This window comes from Anabrus simplex, chromosome 1 (genome assembly GCF_040414725.1).
Source record: "Anabrus simplex isolate iqAnaSimp1 chromosome 1, ASM4041472v1, whole genome shotgun sequence".
Taxonomy (NCBI): Eukaryota; Metazoa; Arthropoda; class Insecta; order Orthoptera; family Tettigoniidae; genus Anabrus; species Anabrus simplex.
The window spans coordinates 33,446,346-33,466,112 of record NC_090265.1 but is presented as its reverse complement, the minus strand read 5'-3'; the positions used below and the strand labels follow the sequence as shown (position 1 = coordinate 33,466,112).

General features: G+C 40.0%; 1 protein-coding gene across 1 annotated transcript in view; it reads left to right on the top strand.

Moving 5' to 3' along the window:
- LOC136860408 (chaoptin) overlaps nt 1-4,470 on the top strand; it is a 239,596-nt gene extending 235,126 nt beyond the window's left edge. Inside the window, exon 9 of the mRNA XM_068229947.1 lies at nt 902-4,470. Within this exon, the coding sequence (XP_068086048.1) occupies nt 902-3,889 (2,988 nt within the window). The 3' untranslated portion in view covers nt 3,890-4,470. The remainder of the gene's footprint in view (nt 1-901) is intronic.
- The last annotated feature ends 15,297 nt before the right edge of the window (nt 4,471-19,767 follow it).

Sequence of the window (19,767 nt, the reverse complement as noted above, 5' to 3'; positions counted from 1 at the left end):
TACCAGTTACAGTACGTTCACCATAAAAGAAAGGCCCATAAACCTTTCGCCGGGATAATGCACAAAAAACATTCAGTTTAGGGGAATCTCGTTGCATTTGTACCAACTCGTGAGGATTTTCTGAGCCCCAGATGCGCACATTATGAGTGTTTACATGTCCACTAAGGTGAAAGACCGATTCATCACTGAAAACAACATGATTCATAAACTCATAATCATGTAACAACATGTCGTTTGCGAAGTTGGCACGTAATCTGTGGTCTGCCGGCTTTACAGCCTGTAATAACTGTAAACGGTAAGGACGTAGCTGTAAGCGTTTTCTTACATCTTTCCAAACGGTCGACGCAGGAAGTTGTAATTCACGACTAGCCTTCCGGACTGATTTCTTCGGGCTATGAGTGAATGACTCTCTCACTCGCTCAACAGTCTCTTCACTTAATCTTGGTCGTCCCTTGCTCTTCCCTTTACAAAGGCAACCCGTGTCTTCAAACGTATGATACCATCTGCGAATGTTATTATCACTTGGAGGATCACAACCGAACTTAATGCGGAACGCACGTTGCACAGTAACTACAGATTCTGTCTTTGCAAACTGCAAAACACAAAAAGCTTTCTGTTTACTAGTCGCCATCTTTGCTACTACCGCTGTCTAGCGGATTGCGGCGAAACCATTGCACGTACATGCGCACTGGTGCCAACAAACAAAACTGTTTGAGTTGCTCTTTCATATGACATATAATGTATAACTGTAAGTTTAACGTATTCAATATTATAAGGCGTTAACACTCCGATATTCATTTGTAAACACTCTGTATATGATTCGATTTGACAGTTGTTTCCTCATTTCCAATACTTATGTTGAATTAATTAATTGGTCTAAGTGGTTTGTTTACATTTCCAGGTGGATGATGACGTTTTTGAAGGATTGGAAAATCTGGAGTATTTATCGCTACTCGACAACAACGTGCTTCTGGTGCCAGCTTCAGCCCTGGGACACTTACCAAAACTTGCACTGCTACAGATGGATTACAACCGCATTGCAGCCTTGTCTGGTGATATTCTTCGTTCTGTTGCCGATCGCATTCAATCTCTCAGTCTGGCTCGAAATGTAGTGCGAGAGCTACCAGCTAACTCATTCCAAGAATTCAAACAGCTCGTAAGTCTAGACCTGTCTGGAAACCTCTTGCTCAATGTGGCAGCTGCTACATTCTCAGGACTTGAGGGAACTCTGGTGGAGCTCAAGCTTGGACAGAATCGCATCACAGCCCTCACGGGAACGCCTATTTCCCTTCCGGAGTTAAAACTTCTCGACCTGTCACGTAACCAACTCAACGAAGTGTCGAGAACTGCTTTCAGTATGCTGCCTTCCCTCCTGCACCTGAACTTGAGCTACAACCCACAGTTGGCACTTCTTCCCACCTCGGTGTTGCATTCTTTACCTCATCTAGCCATACTCGACATGAGTGTCACAGGGCTCAAACAGCTGCCTCAAGAATTCTTTCAGCATAACACAGCACTGGAAGAAGTTTACCTAAGAGGAAACTCTATTCAAGAAATAACAGATGGAGCTTTCCATAATCTACAAAACCTCACATCCATTGACCTGTCAGATAACCACATTCTTAACATCCGTCCAGGAGCATTTTCTGGTTTAATTAGCATTAAGAGAGTTCTACTTAAAGGAAACAGATTAAGTGCTTTCAAAGGGGAATTCTTCAAACCTCCACGTGGCAGTGATATAAATTCAGGGACAAGTTTGGAAGAGTTAGATCTTTCAGACAATGAGCTAAGTTACTTATTCCCATCATCTTTCAGAATCCATCCACGAATACGTCACCTTGCAATAGCCAACAATCGCTTCTCATTCTTCCCAGCAGAGTTGATAGCTTCACTTCAGTTCCTTGAATATGTTGACTTGAGTGGGAATGATTTAAAAAGTGTAGAAGAGTTAGACTTTGCTCGCTTACCACGCTTAAGGATCTTATTGCTGTCCAGAAATCAAATAGAAGCTGTCAGTGAGTCTGCTTTCCACAACTCAACTCAGTTACAAGTCTTGGATTTAAGCAGTAACAAGTTGGAGAGACTGGGCGAGCGTACTTTTGAAGGTCTTGCACGTATAGAGATGTTGAATCTAGAAAACAATATTCTTGCTGAACTGCCTGATTCCATCTTTGAACGGTCACGACTGCAAATGCTAGAGAACATCAATCTGGCAAGGAATAAGTTTGAAATCCCACCTCTGAAGACACTTCAGCGCCAGTACTTCTTCCTCTCATCTGTTGATCTGTCTAGGAACCTACTGCACGAGATTCCTCCAGAAGACAGCATAATGGTAAACATTAAAAAACTCGATCTCTCGTTCAACCCACTTTCTGAGCAAGCTATAGCCAACGTTCTTGGAGAACCAAAGACTGTGAGGGAACTCAATTTGGCAGGAACAGGTATTGTAAAGGTAACTCAGCTGGAGACTCCCTTTCTACATGTTCTTAATCTATCTCATAACGGGATAGTTGAATTACCTGACAAGGTCTTTGAACGCTCCACCCTCCTGGAGGCTTTAGATTTATCACACAATAAAATATCTGATCTAAGTGCAAATTTACCTCGAGTATGGAGCAGACTTAAGAATTTGCGAGCATTAGATTTGTCTGGAAATCCTGTCACTGGTATAATGGCTGGAGACTTTGATGGCCTTGAGTCACTGCAGTCCTTGAAAATCTCCAACCTTGAACAATGTATGAGAATGGAAAAGAATGCATTCAAACCACTAGGAAACCTTGTGGAGCTAGTGGCATATGGTTATCCTCGTCTAGGATATTTGGATGCACCAGGAATTCTACAAAATCTTCCAGTCCTTGAGACATTGGATTTAGAAATGAAGGATGCTGCTGTAAGCAGCGAGCAGTTAGCAACAGTGTTGCATGCTAGAATGACAGAACTCAGCATACGAGGACCTCGAGTGCGCAGCATCTCATCCGGAGCTCTCGCCGGACTCAAAAGTTCCTCGGTGTGTGTAGGACTCCGCAACACATCTCTTGCTTCTCTACCGCCAGCACTTTTTTTCCCAGTTCCTCGTTCAACAGTCATCAGGCTTGATATAACAGGCAGCCACTTAACAACACTAAGTCCCCAGTTGCTGGCAGCCTTGGATGAGCGTCGTGGTGACATCACTCTCCACGGTTTGGCATCCAACCCTATTCTATGTGACTGCAGTGCTAGGGCATTAAGGCGATGGTTACCTGGTGCAGGTATGGCTGGAATAAAATGCACAGCACCAGAGAGTCTTGCTGGAAAGCTATTAGTGGAGATTGCAGACGATGAGCTGACTTGTGATCCAAATCGCCAGACAACCACGACATCCACAACAGCGATGAGCTCACCATCGACAAGAGCATCTAAGGTAACAACAGAACCAGACATAATATGGTCCACACCACCCTCCAGCAAGGACAAGATCTTAAGTACCAAGCCCAATGGAGCAGGAAACAAAGTGTCTCCAACAACTGGTGCGAGTAGTCCTAACAATGACGATACTCTCATCATAGGCATTGTTGGTGGTGTTGTTGCTTTTATCATCATCCTGATCATCATAATCTGCATCATTCGACTGAGAATCACCAATAATCAGTATCGAGGTGGTCCTCTTGCTGCTGGCCCGGCTCCCTCTTTGCTCACCGGTAGCAACTGTACATGCGTTAAGCCACCTCCTGGCCCTCCCCTCTACATGGCTCCTTACGCACCAGGGTACGCAGCCACCCTACCTCCCAAGTTATCGTCAGTTTCTTCTCAAGCCATGCGGCCAACTTATGCAACTATGGGCCGTCAGCCATACTATCAGAACCCACCTTACTACATAACATACCCTGCTGAAGAAAAGGATCATCGGTAGCCCTACCTTCTGTCTGACATAGACCTCAGAACAGGTCATCAAGAAACCTACATCAGTAGACAGTCTGTCTGAAAAGTAAATGTACGTTTCACTGTTAGCTTTTCTTCTAATGAGCCATGACATGAGCAATTGGCTGACTATTGCTCACACTTCAAACCCAAACTATGACGCTTCAGAAGAACAGCTGTGAATAAGTTAAGGAATTCTTCTTTAATGTATACTTTCATCTTCTATGTTATAATTTAAAAAAAGTTGTAAACACAGTGGAAATCAATACAGCCAAACCACCTCTGTAGGACAATATTTTTGGGCACATGCAGGTCATACTGTTATATCATTAATATTGTTATATTGAAGGAATAGGAAATTACATACAGACTACTGTTCATTAATTCAAGGCAACACACAAAAAGGCTAAAAATATAATAAAATATTTTGCAACGAGCCTTTAATGGCATTAATTAAGATGTGTGTTTATGAAATGAGTGTGAGTTCTATACTTTTTGTATGAGCATCTTAATTGCCATTATAGGCAGATGCACATGACTGGTTTTTTTTTCAACCATACTCACAAATTACAAATACCCTCATAACCACACAAAGAGATCTGAAACCTTTATTTACTATCTCGTTAATGTGATTACCCCAGTGAAGATCATTCCTTATATTAACACCTACGACTTACAGCAGTCCCCATAAGGCACATTATCTCAATCAACGCAGTAATTATTTATTTAAAATATCAATACATTTGTTTACAAAATGAGATAATTTGAACAAGGTTTCCTTGGTGCTTCACTCCGGCTTGAAAGTCTAAGATGTAAGATAAAAGGCTTTGTCTAGTGGAGCGTTATCCGGAAATGAGCCCATACCGCTGGCAGCATTTCCTTGTTGGATAGCAACTCCCGTCCGCTGCCTCACAAAATCTGTTGAAGAAGAGTCTCCAGTGATTGCAGATAATTGTTTGCCAATATCTGAAATCAGACTTTTAGCCTTTTGGTACCACACCCCCATCGTTTCGACTGCCAATACCACGAAGATGTAGTTGTCCGTTACTGCTCCGTATTTTGCCCTTTTATTGTGCACGGCCAATTCCACAGCAGAACCAGCAGCCTTGCAAGTGTAAGCCGAATGAGATGGTGCTAAGGTATTGACACACGTGGCATCCCACAGGAGAGATCTGCCTTTGTTCCATGGGACTAAAGTCAGACCATCAAGGCGTTTTCCGTCTGTGCGACTAATTCCACTCAGTTCTAGGACAGAATGGACATCGATAGATGTAAAAGCTCTTTAAATTATGTCAATAATTGAACAGTGCCTTGAAAATTGACCAGCGCTTTTAGGGCAACTTTAAGCACAGTGGCCATAAACGTCGACTTCCGCTCCAAATATGCACTTATGTGATTGGCATATTTTGCAACCAAGACTTAAGCTGATTGTGATTTTAAACATCGTGTTATCCATAAATGTGCTTACATTGGCTGACAGAAAAGCCTTAAGCCTGCTTCCTTTTCCATAATGAAATGTATAAGTTTTGAGTTTTTACAATATATCGTACCTTCTTATTTTATTGAGTGAAATGTTCACAGTTCAACTTGTTCTTGGCTTTTGTGACAGATGACAGGCATGTTGACGGGGTAGATAAACGAAAACAGAACCTGGTAGCGTTTTACTTCCAAAATTTATTAGCTAATTATTAAAACTGCATGTTAACACACAGGATTACCAAGCTCCAATTTACACAAGTACACAGGACACACACTCACACAGTTCGTGCTCTCACTGTTTATTTACAACTAATACATACAGGCTCTAATCACTTTCACTACAGACTCACTCAGCCGCTCAGTCACAGTCCACAGTTTGCAGCCGGTGTACACGGTTCAGGAAGAAGTTCGCTGTCCACACTCTGACAGAACTCAGTTCGCAGCCCCATGTTGACATTCCACTGTTCTCTTTCACAGCTGCTCCAGAATTTATGTGATGCTTTCCTCCAACAGTTGGCCCCAACAGACACAACTCATGGCGTCAGGCATCTGAATGGATCTGCAGTTTGATAGACAGATACTCCGCAGACTGGCACACTAAACTCAAGCTACAGCCTCACACTGACTGGCAACCCACCTGTCACTAAGTTCCTTGCTAACTCACTGACTGAACTGAACTCCGCAGGTGCTCATGTTTTATATACACCTAGGCGAACGTTCGAGATACATGGGTCTCTCAAAGCTCATGGAAGCCTCCAGATATGGAAGGCTCTCGGCCTGCGGGACTCGCAGTTTCTACCCCTCCAGGTCATTAGTGATGTAATGGCCAATATAGCACTAGCAAGTGTTCCTCCTAATCAATACAAGTCAAATTCGTACACAGCTATAATTATAATGTATACATGGTACTAGTTTCGGCCCTACGAGATTGTAGTGCTATATTCGTATATACCATCAATACAGAACAGAACAGAATATGATGCTCATAAATTACGATGTAACGGCCAATGATGGCAGTGTCTGCTCGATGGGCGCCGGCCTTCCCACACAAGGCTCCGGCCCGGTGAAGTCACACAGCTTACACACACTGGCCCCGCCCAATGTTAGAATGTCCTTGCATACGAAGAGGCCATGCCTGTACCAATATATATTGACCATAAGTGTTCCTGACTAGTTCAACAGATGGTGTGGAGGATTCTGGATAGCATCACCCATTCTGTTGGCTGTCACCTGGAACGCGTACTGCGGTATGTGTTCTCTAGGATGTGTTATGCTCTCTGTGATAATACTAATTTTTATTTGTCGTTTTGCTCTTGACAGCCTCTTAATAAATACCAGTACTGATTTTGTTAAACTATTTTATTGCAGCATTGTCTTCAATTGCTGCATAGGGATAGAAATTTCCACTCATAAGATTTTGGTCGACATCCTTCCTTTTTTTAACACCGTGAGGTTTTGCTCACTTTTATACCTTTTAATCCTCCCAACAGGCCATTTTTCACTAATATCGGATTTTAAAATTAAACACTAGTTTTGAACTTATATAATTTTTTATTTCACTATATTTGAGTTCATACTTTCTACTTCATATCTGTATAAACTGTAATACATTTGATAGATCTCTTACCATGAAATAGTTGATTGAAATGAGAAGGTTTTTCATTTTGTTAAAAAATTCCACGTTTAACCTTAACTAATGAAATATGGCTGATATTGAGTTTATTTGGTTTTTAGGCCATTCATAATTGTTATACAAGAGATAAATCTGTAATAATTAGTACATAAATATTATGTGTGATCTGTTAGGTCTGTTCAGTTAATATAGATCACTGTTGTTCAGTCTGTGTTCAGACGTGGCCGCCTTTATGTGCACAGTGCTGTCAAGTCGACACAACTCTGACATGATTTGAAAGGAACAATATAACATGTAAAGCTGCAGTTTGCTGCCATCTATAATTTTTTCAAGAACTATATGAACCAAATCTTATACTGCAGTGCCAATCAACGCACATAGTACGTTTGTTTCATGGCATCAATGATGAAAACCAGAGAACATATGCCGTGGGGGCTTTGTTCTCCGTAATAAATGACACCCCTTATACAGTGCATGACCTTCAACCTCATGTGTTAAGAAATGTTGTAAATGTAGATAACAAAAATCTACTTTTTTTACATTTTTTGCAGCTGGTTTCATTCGAGTATCCAAATCTCTAAACGCTGTGAATTGTGTTTCCAGGGGCCATATCTACATTACATCCACACCTTAGGAAATAATCAGGAAGAGTGGCTATTTTTAAAGATTAGGTACGCTTTGATAGATACATCGTAAATTCCTATCCTCAGGCAATTAGACTACATAGGTCTGTTGGGACCAATGTTTTGCTTTCCAAGAACCCTCTGTGTATTGTTATATCAGCATGTTTCTGAAAATGCTTTATGCTATAATGTATAATAATCAACATTATTAAGATGTGAAATTTGCCAGAATCATGCAACTTTGAACATAGGTGACCTTGTTGTGATATTGTTAGGTTAAATAACAATGTTTTTAGCTGTTAATTAACAATGGAAAAAGTATTTATTTCACCCAAACTAAGCATTTCTATGATGATGAGCACTTCTTCTAGAAAATTTTGTAGATATTTAACCCTCAACTGTTAGCAACCGAGTATATTCTTGTAACGTAACTGGTATCATGGTGTCTGACAGACTCTACAAATGTACTACCTATTGAATTACTTTCTTTGTTTTTTTTTTCTTTCTTTTTCTAAATGCTATTTGTTCGGGGCGTTGACCCATGTGGATCTTTTGCCCTACTGGCACCATATTGTATGAACCTGCATGTAATTGGAATGGCGGTAGTGTGCGATGTTGTGTGTGAGGAAAGGAAGATTAAGGACGTCACAAACACCCAGTCCCCAGGCCAGGGATATTAATCATTACAATTAAAAAACCCTGAACCGGCCGGGAATCGAGCCCGGGGCTGCCGAGTGACAGGCGGACGCGTTGCCCCCGTACACTGCAGGGCCAGACTTCTTTGTTCTTACTTCTTACTTTGTTGTTGTTGTTGTTGTTATTGAACATAATTACAGTACTTGAAACCTACGCTTTCAAACATGTAACAGCAAAACTTACGAGAAAAAAATTACAAATCGAGGAGAAAATACCAAATTATCAAAATGAAGTTCCCAAAATGTGCACCATCATATTTTTCTCAAAAATGTTTAAACAAAACTATCAATGATTATTTCTCTGCTATAAAAGTCCTTTAAAAAGAACCTAGATTCAGTAAAAGAAAGAAATTACTGGAAAGTTCAAAACATAAATTCACATTTCGATGTCCAAAATTGATGCTTGTTCACCTGTTCCTATGTCCTCCCCTCCATCATTATCAATCGTTTCTTGTTTTGAATCCGTTTCATCATCACTTTGTATCTAGTGATCCGGATCAATATCACCGTTGTCCAACATTCAGTAATCATTTCTTCTATACCTATTTCAAAGTTTGGTTGATTTGCTCTCAGAACTCGTTGAGGATAATCAGTTTGTCTTTCCACATTATCACTCTGTTCTGATTGAGATGGACCTGATCATGGCTCCACATTGTACGAACTAATAACACAGCACTATCACCAATATTAATATTATACTAAACCATAATAATCCCAAAATATTTATTAACAGAGCGCACCAACAATAGTCACGTAACTGGTATCATACGTCTGCCAGACAGTGCAGCGATCTTGCCATGCTTTTACTGAAGGTCAAACGGAGTGAACGGCACACCCACTGCATGGGGCCAATACTCCAATTAAAAGGTAGGTACACAAAGGGAGAAAGAAGTAGGACCTTGCAAGGAGAGGGAATGGCCACTAAAAAGTTCGGCAGCCGTCTCACAGATGTATGATACCAGTAGAGGGTTAAGCAAGCGAACATTTTTGACTTTTTTGACAATAAGGTGCAAAATAACTGAATAACTAACTGTGATGCAATTTTGATTTATTCTTTGATTGTTTCTAATGTACAAGGTGTTTTTTAAGTAAGTACCGTTTTGATATAGAAAAATGTAATGCAATTTTTTTAAACAATTCTTTTTTATATGTAAGCTTCTACCTTAAACTACTTCTCAACATAAGTTCCTAGCATATTAAGGCACTTGTCATATCGTGAAACCAGCATCTTTATAGGAATATGACGTCAGATGTGTCAGCCACTTCAGCACGGTCGTTTTTAGGTCATCATCATCATCATCATAGTAGCGCTGACCTCCTAAATGCTTTTTCAAGTGCAGGAACAAGTGATAGTCACTAGATACTAGGTCACGACTATACGAAGGATGATCAAACTGTCCCCAACCAAATCAAGCGATGAGGTCTCAGGTTCGATTAACTGTGTGAGGTCACACATTATCATGAAGCAAAAGAATTCCCTTGTGAGCAGGTCATGCCGTTTGTTTTGGATTGCATGAGCACAACTTCCAATAATCTAAATGTCCTGACACAATTTCATAAAGAACGCTCCTTGAAATTTCAGGCAACTCATAACTTAATGGTGTCCGACTCGTTGGCTGAACGGTCAGCGTACTGGCCTTCGGTTCAGAGGGTCCCGGGTTCGATTCCCGGCCGGGTCGGGGATTTTAACCTTAATTGGTTAATTCCAATGGCACGGGGGCTGGGTGTATGTGCTGTCTTCATCATCATTTCATCCACATCACGACGCGCAGGTCGCCTACGGCAGTCAAATAGAAAGACCTGCACCTGGCGAGCCGAACCCGTCCTGGGATATCCCGGCACTAAAAGCCATACAACATACATTTCATTTCATAACTTAATGGTGAAATCGTAAAGCATCTGTTTCCTTGAAATTTTGCATCAATTTTTTGCTTTAAGTCTTCAGTAATGACAGACGCTCGCCCACTACGCTTCTCGTCGTGGACATTAGTACGGCCTTCTTTAAATGATCTAACCTGTCTTCATACCATTCCTTCGCTCATAGTGTGTTCTCCGTGCACTTATCTTCCAATGAATTTCAACAGTCACAAGCCTTTTCCATTTAGAAAACGAATCAGGACTGTTAATTGTCAGAGGCATTTTCAATATGCACAAACAAATTTAAATACGGGTGAATGCTTCTGTAATGGCATTTGTGGCTAGCTTACAGATGTATTTACAGAGCGCACATGCTCTGAACAATGACCGAAGTGCTGCAGTGGCCATATTTAAAAACAGTACTTCATTAAAAACATGCTTCGTATTATATTTTAAATTACCAAGGATGAAACATGCCTTGACAAGTTATGTTGCAAATGGCCAAGCATTTTCTGAGTTTTGTTTTCCTAGACAAGTGTGGGGGAAATCACGGTATAAGTTGTTTGATATAACTTTTGAATGGAAGCACCTAGCAAATGCAGAATATTTCTTGTCTACAGAGCGGATCCCAAGGAACGCTGCTGTGCAAATCACAGCGTGCTAGATACTTCCATTAAAGCTTATATCAAACAACTTATACCATGTTTTCCTCCACTCTTGTCTAGAAAAGAACAAACCTCAGAAAATGCTTGGCAGTTTGCAAAATGATCTTTCAAGGGTACATTTCATTCTTGCCAATTTAAAATATAATACATTAGAAACAATCCAGGAACAAATCAAAATGTGTCACCGTTAGTTATTCAATAGATTTGCATTTTATTGTCAAAACAGTCAAATATTTTTGCTTGTTTAAAAATCTGGAAAATGTTTGAGGAAGAGTAGCCATTGTCGCAGGAACGCCTTGTTTGGGCAAAACAAATACTCGTTTCCCATTGTTAATTAACAAGTAAAAACATTGTTATTGAACCCAATAACATAGCTACAGCTTTGCCTATGTTCAAATCACAGTGTTTTCCTAAAATTTCTGGCAAAAGTAAATCGATTTATCGTTTATAGTTATATTGATTTTTGTTATACAGAGGTTCAACAGTATTTCATGGTTGTTGGAGGACATATTTCATACATGGGTTACAGTTTAACTGAAAAGTGACAAAATTGTAAGAAAAATTGTGGGGAAGAATGACTATACAATTAATGAACTTAAAAGTAATACTCAAAACCTTACAACTTGTCTACTTTTTATAAGTTTGAAAAAAGTAGTATAATTGTTCCACCTAGTCAAAACATTCAAATTTATTCACAATTCAAGATTGCAAAAACATCAGATTAAAAATGACAGTACATGTTTTGGCTTCATTAGGCCATCTTCAGCTGCATGGAAATAACATTGGCTTAGAATTAATGTATTGAAAATTATAAAATATGAGTAAAATTTACATTCATACGATATACTTTATACGATAAAACAGACGTGTGCTTAAACATTATCAGATGGAAGAGCTGCTTAATGTGGTATGATGAAGTCAGAATGGGTCTGACAATGATCGGTTTAAGGTGAATGTTTTCATATTAAGTAGAACAATAATTCTAATGAATTAGATTTTTTGAGCTATCAATATTTTACATGAAACAAATTTTAAGGAGCAGAAAAATTTGTCAGACCCATTCTGACTTCATCATAGCACATTGAGCAACTCTCTCATCTAGTGAGGTTAGCACGCTTCTTATAAAGTACATCATATGATTGTAATTTTTTTTGTAATTTTGAATACATTTTACTTTTACTTTCCATGCACTTATGATTGAACAAGGAACATCTTAATTGAAGCTAAGATAGTGTCATCACCTTCCACTTGGAACAAGAACATAAAATATTTCTCTACAAACTTGCTGTCAAGAAAATGTTGCCATTTTATAATTGTTAATACAAATAACAAATATTTTCCTTTGAAGCACAGTGCTCATTTTGTCAACATTCAGCATGACAGTTTTCATACCAATTGAATGGGTGCTTGCATAAACAGGCTAACCAACAAAAAAAAAAAAAAAAAGAGTTATGTGCTGCCATCTGTTGTGAGTTGGGCTAATATGAGGGGATCCTGTGTGATGAGATATGAAGCTTTTAATTTTATGCCATTTCATTGTGACTAATTTTGTTACTGCAAAATTGGGCTAACAGATGTTTATGCAGGAGGAATATATATCTAGTTCCTGGTCGTACATATCTTCCCTGTGACAGGGATTTTTGGTTGACTGAAAAAAGGACAAAGGGCTGTTTCTTGTGTTTTCTTGCCAGACGAATGGATGGATTTAGCAAAAAATAGCTAGAATAAAAAACAAACCATTTCAAGTAGTAAAAATGACAAGTAATAAGTCTGTGAGCACTCAGCCTTCGCTAGGTAAAGTAACAAAGAGTATTAATTTGTAAAGTGTCAAGCGTACAATTTAAAGATGAACCATTTGAGTATTTTTTTAAAATATTCATATGTTACTTTCATTGACCTGTCACACTCTCATCCTTGGCTTTGACAATATGAAAGTGACCAAGGTATGAGCGACGCTAGTAATACCATTTCTTATGCAGCCAAACCTGTTATGAATGGTGTGAAAATATGACTCATAGTGTTGGTTGGTGCATGCATTTCAGTGGGCTTGGCAGACTGATACGTAATAGCAACTTCTGGCTCAATCAGGAAAGCAACGGGAAACTACGTCACTCATTTCCCTGGTACACCTCTGCAGTGATCCCTAGGCTATCTATGACAGCTGTGGAGGATCAAACCAGCCTTCGGGCTGAGTACCCAACATACACATATGACTGTGTTGACATTAACAATGGTAGTCAGCCATCATTTGCTGGTATTGAGGTGCTATAAAAGTACAATAGAATCAAGGCCATAATGCTGAGGGAAAGTTATGTCCTATCCTAAGAAAAAGGTTGCAGCACCTTTATACATAGTATGCTGTATATGAAAACACAAACTATTATCTATGGCTAGATCAATGCAAGTCATTTCCATTCATTAATTGATAATCCTATTTTTCCAAGCACCTTTCATTTTAAATATAGTTCTATTGCATGGTTTTTATAATTTAAAGGTGATACAAACCAAACCAAACTCCATGGCACTACAGCCCTTGAAGGGCCTTGGCCTACCAAGCGATCGCTGCTCGTCCCGAAGGCCTGCAGATTACGAGGTGTCATGTGGTCAGCACGACAAATCCTCTCAGCCGTTATTCTTGGCTTTCTAGACCGGGGCTGTTATCTCACTGTCAAATAGCTCCCCAATTCTAATCATATAGGCTGAGTGGACCTCGAACCAGCCCTCAGGTCCAGGTAAAAATCCATGACCTGTCCGAGAATCGAACCCAAGGCCTCTGGCTAAAAGGCAGGCACGCTACCTCTACACCACGGGGCCGGCTTAAAGGTGCTACATTGAGATAAAATAATGAAAAAAGTTTTTTTTTGTACAGTTTTCTTTTTTTTTGACATTTGCAAAAGCTGCCTCATCTCTGTTCTGACAAAATTATAGTTAGTCTGTTTTTGTGTGCATCCATTCAATTAGCTCTTATATATGGATTACAAGCAATTACAATTTTTTGAAGAAATGTTTCTTCATTTAGATGTTTCTATTTCTTCATGCTCTCAATCTATAACTCTTCATTAATATTTTGATTCAGTTACTTTGTCAATTATTGTAGGATACAGTGAGTCATAAATTGTTACTGTTTTTATGTATGAGAAACCTTGATAAGTTTGTGAGATGGCAAAACATCCAGGGTGTATTTTTCATGCAAACAAGTGCTCGTATTATATAACACATCACCAGTAGAGAGGAAACGGACTCCTGACAATAATGGTGTGATATAAAAATCCTTCTGTTACATTTGGGAAATGCTACTTTCAGTGTTCATCAAATTTGAAGACAGACTTCTTATTAGAGAAGATTGTTGTGTTAAGTGTTTGTGACTTTGAAGTGAAATTTCAGTGGATCTTGGAAGTTGAGCTGCAAACTTAGTGCTAAATGGCATAAAGAATGCAAACTAGTTGTATCATGTAAGTTATCCACAAAAATAAGAGACTATATGAATTGTTTGTCAGTTATATTTATTTTATTAAATAAATGACGTGTAAATTATGAGTTGATTTCTTTCAAACTCCTGCAGCATAGCAGTAATAGAAATAATAATTCCATTGTGCATTCAACAGCGAGGACATACTTTGGAAAGCATCGAAGAAGGAGAGAAGTTCAGAGACCACAACTGATGGAGGAGCCTCGTTCGCCGACCCATCGCTTAAGATGGAATGACGTGGGATACTTATGTATGCATGTATGTGCATCCCATCTTTCCGGCCTAATCACGTCAGCCTACCCCAGTGGTGTAGGCAGAGGGGCACACACCCGGCTAAAGGCTCTCAATTCTGATCCAAATAATTTTAATCAGATTTAAGGTGTGAACAAACAATTCATCTCTGGTATTCTACCAACAATGACCTCACCATGTATTATCGGCACACTTTTTAGTGATAGATTTACACCCTAGTGCTGAATCGGTAGACCTCGGCAATCTTTGAGATTCGTGTTGGCAACCTTGGAACACAAACTATGAATCGCTTATGCATCGCTGTGCGACATCTGGTGTACACTTTATGTACTAGTACTGTTGTTTACACAGCAAAGCCAAACTATAGAATTCATGCTAGGAACCAGATTCACATCGAGAAATGTTATATAATGTTATATAACGTGTGCGTAACACAGTTGTTGGTTTAAGGTGATAAAGGTTTAGAAAATTCATATTGATCGATCATATTATCGATATAATTTCCATTCAGTTGGCAGTACTACCGGAACCGGGAGAGCTCCCTCCTTTCTCCTCATCCCCGTACACAAATCAATCGCTAAAAAGTGTACTGATAATATAAATGATCTTAATCTGAAACTGAACTTATGAAATTAACCCCTCAAGCCAAGATTTAAATTTCCCTCGCCCGAGCCTGCTTGAGGTAATTTAAACATCCAGGCAGCAGCTATGTTACACTACTACAAATCAGGGCCATACCCAGTAATTTTTTTCAGAGGGTGTTACAATTTGGAGGGGAGGGGTCTAAAAACAAAATATGTAGTAACAAATATTTTTTACTTTCAAATAGATTTTACAGAAAGAAAAGTTTGAGTTCTAGAGCAGTACCTTTAACAACTCTATGGGTGAAGTAGAAAGGTAAATTCATGGCAGGCAGAAGACAGTTTAACACGTACGTGCAGTGCAACACAAAGATTTGTTTAAAAATGGAGGTAACAATATGTTTCACTATATGTTTAGAGGTTTCATTATTTTATTTTTAAATCTTCTAGCAGTTCGATAACATGAAGATGTTTCTATATGTTTAGTGAAATCGATTTTTATGGTGCAAAGTGTATTAAGAACATTTTTTAAAAAATCTGTATTTCTCACCAAAATTAAAATTTCCATTTATGTTTTCCGTAAATTTGTTAACTATATTCATAGAAAAATATTTAAAGATGGCACAGACTTTATAGGTTAAATTAACTTGTTTATTTTTCAAATGCTTATTTTTATGATATTTTTCATTTCTTCTAGGCTGTTTAAATCTGTCACGATCATTTTTATTTTGGAGGGGGTTTAAACCCCCCTAACCTCCCCTCTGGGTATGGCCTTGCTACAAATGAAACATTTATACCGGGTGTCCACAATTAAACTGACGGTGTTCAGCACAGCGCAGGCTGTAATAACCGTAGCAGTCTGAAATTTCGTAGATATGCTAACTAAGCAATGCACTCACAAATTATGCCACAAAAATGATCAGTTCCATGTCTTGCCCCCAGGCACAAATATGGCGCTGCAAGCAGTCAGAATGTGAAATTTTCCATAACTCTGGCGTTGGAATGTTTTTCTGATGGAACCGCATTGTGTCAGTACCTTGGTTGTTGCATGAACAACCACTGCATTCAGGTTACGTGACTGTTTGGTGTGGTTTTACAAGCTCCTTCATTCTTGGTCCGTTGAAGAGCTGAACCTTCGTGGGCCTGTTAGGTGTACAGTGACATCTGCATGTTATAGGGACCTCCTTGTACAGCATGCGATTCCAGCTTTGCAGGAAAGCAACTGTGACCACACCGTTATTTTAATGCAGAATGAGGAAACACCACATGTGGCCCGTAGGTGAAAGATTTGCAGTGATAAACCCTCAGTAACGACCGCATCATCTCTGGGTATTTTCCAGATGCGTGACCTTCAATATCCCCCCCACCTAAATACATTGCGACTTCTAGTTGTGGGGATATATGAGGGATTGTTTTTGTAGGGGACATATTCGGTCTCAGGAGAACAGGTGTGCGGTTATCCACCTTTCAATGCACTACAAGTAAAATGACTATTTTACAATTTAAGTGACCGGTTTCAACCCAACAAGGGGTCATCCCCAGCCTTAAAATTCTAAACATCGGAAAGTTATACAATGTATGTACAATCATTAAAATCCCTTACAGAATGCATTATCACAAGACATAAAAATATTAAAATATACAATGACAATATAAAAGACACTTAAAACACCAGATGTGGAATTCAAATAGAACTTTTGGTAAATTGACCACTTGTAAACGAGTTCTGTTGGACTGGAAATCTGACGTATGTCATTCGGTTTACATTTGTTCCTTGTGTGTGTCCCAAACTGTTAAAAAATGTGGTCAGGATGAAATAATGATGAAGACAACACATAAACCCAGCCCCTGTGCCAGTGAAATTAACGAATTGTGGTAAAATTCCTGACCCTGCTGGGAATCTAAGCCAAGACCCCTGTGACCAAAGGCCAGCATGCTAACCATTTAGCCATGGAGCCGAACACTCTCTTGGGTGAAGATGCTGAAAGGGAAGAACAAAGGACGGCATTAATTTATCTAGAAATTTAAATGGTGAATTGTGGTTGATTAGAAGTCATCAGTGGTTATAAATGAGGACCACATAATATATGGATATTGTACTGTGACCAAGCTTCTTAAAATGGGATGTGAAACAGTGCATCTTGAAAGGGTGCGTCTTAAGGCCGTACTTATCTGAAATTCACTACCCGATCAAAAGTATCCAGACACCCCTGTGTAAAGGCTCGCTCACACCTAGCGGAAGGGAGACACGGTGGGAAGGCATAAAAATATCCCTTCGCTGCGTAATAGATGTGATGGCTCACACTTACACCTACTGGAGACGAAACGCGCCACGCCGAAGAAGAGGAAGTTGTTTGGCGAGAATATTACTTCCGCTTCTCCCGCCAGAATTTTATTTCGGTAATGTTCGTATAGTGTTCAGGTGTTTCGCAATCGTGTTGTGTCCATACCGTACACAGTGTTTGCTTCCTCTGGGCTGTGTTGAAAATGGACTGCGAAAAAATTCTTTTTTTTTGAAAAGTACACTTTTCTATATGATAAATGCCATAAGTTATATAGCAATACCATTGAATTAGTAGATGAAATTTCACAATGCTCATTTGAAAATACACTTTGAATTTATCATGAGGGCATAACAATGGTTGAAACAAATTAGATAATTCACCATTTAAATTTCTAGACAAATTAATGGCGTACTTTGCTCTTCCCTGTCAGCATCTTCACCCAAGAGAGTGTTCGGCTCCATGGCTAAATGGTTAGCATGCTGGCCTTTGGTCACAGGGGTCTTGGCTTAGATTCCCAGCAGGGTCAGGAATTTTAACCACCATTGGTTAATTTCACTGGCACAGGGGCTGGGTTTATGTGTTGTCTTCATCATCATTTCATCTTGACCATAACGCGCAAGTCGCCTACGGAAGTCAAATCGAAAGACCTGCTCTTGAGGAGCCGAAGTCCTCGGACACATCCTGGCACTAAAAGCCATATGCAATTTCATTACCTACCAAGAGAGGTACGAGCTAACACATAATCCATTAGTTGTGTTCGGCTGGATCAACGCTTCACACACAACTGCAAGACAAGTTTTGACGATCAGCAGTCCAAATGACGAGGCGCACTTCCGATGGGTATGAGCGCACACAAGAGAAATTCTTCTCGGAAATTCCTCTCTCTGCGTCTCCCTTCCGGTAAGTGTGAGCAGGCCTTAATGCGGAATTGAATCCTAGATGTCATGAGAAGTGGACCCACCAGTATAAAAGGGGGCGGGGAGTATTGTGTTGTCCATGGAGAAGCAGTAACAACAGAATGGATCGGTCAGAAGACCTCAGTGACTTCGAACATTGGATGTCACCTGAGTAACAAAATCCATCAGGGACATTTCAACCCCTCGACAGCTGCCCAAGTTGACTGTTGATGTGACTGTGAAGTGGAAACGCGAAGGAACAACCGCGGCGAAACCAAGACCAGGCAGACCTCATTAAATGACGGTCACGCATTGCAGTGGGAGGTTATAGAAAATCGCAGGAAATCAGCGGGAGGAATTACTCATGAATTCCAAGTGCTACCAGCATTCCAGCCAGCACAATCACTGTGCGTCGGGAGTTGAAAAGAATGGGATACAATGGTCGAGCTTCTGCTCGTAAGTCAAACATTTCTGTGGTCAATGCTAAGCGACGCTTGAGGTCGTGTAAAGAGCGATGCCACTGGACAGTGGACGACTGGAAACGAGTGATTTAGAGTGATGAATCATACTATACCTTGTGGCAATCTGACGGAAGGGTGTGGGTTTGGCCAATGCCTGGTGAACATTACCTGCAATCACGTGTAGTGCCAACGGTGTAGTATGGAGGAGGTGGTGTTATGATGTGGGGGTGTTTTTTTATGGATAGGTTGTGGTCCCCTAATTGTGTTTAACCCAATCGCTTCAGGTTTAATGGACCTGTGCACCCACTTAGAAATCAGATTTAAATCGCCCTCAGCAGAAGTAAGCCACCCGGTCAGTACTGTACACTAATGATGGGCAGTCTGAGACGAGGTCTCGAGATTTCTAGAGACTAGTGCAGGCACTATTTCTCGCGAGAAATTTCGAGAGATCTCGAGAGCGTTGTCCCCGCATTGTGCGGCAAGCAGCGTGTCGTAGGCCTACAGGTACTCGGAGCTGAATGTTGTTTGTGCCGAGTATGCGAATAGCCAACCATGGGCCTTCTCAATTTCGTAAATACGTGTCAACAAGAGATCTATTTTGACGCAGTATAACACAATTATAAAGGATACGCATTATGGCATTGTATACACTGGTAGGTACACGAATGAGTGGTTTACGTACAGAACCTGGCGGCTACTGTAGGTACACTAGAGGCATGCATTATTCCAACTCGAGACGAGGCAAGATGCGCCTTGCTGCGTATGCAACCACCATTACGCATGAGTGGAATGTGTAATCTAAAATGCTTCAGTTTGTTCCATTTCTTTCGACAGGTAGGTGAACATCGTTATCAGACCCCACATTCAATAACATATGACCACTGCTTGTGTTTACCGATATTTTGGTGACATAGGAAATAATTCCTTACAATGTTATAAGGTACCGGTATTCGGTCATAATCAGGTACTTCGAT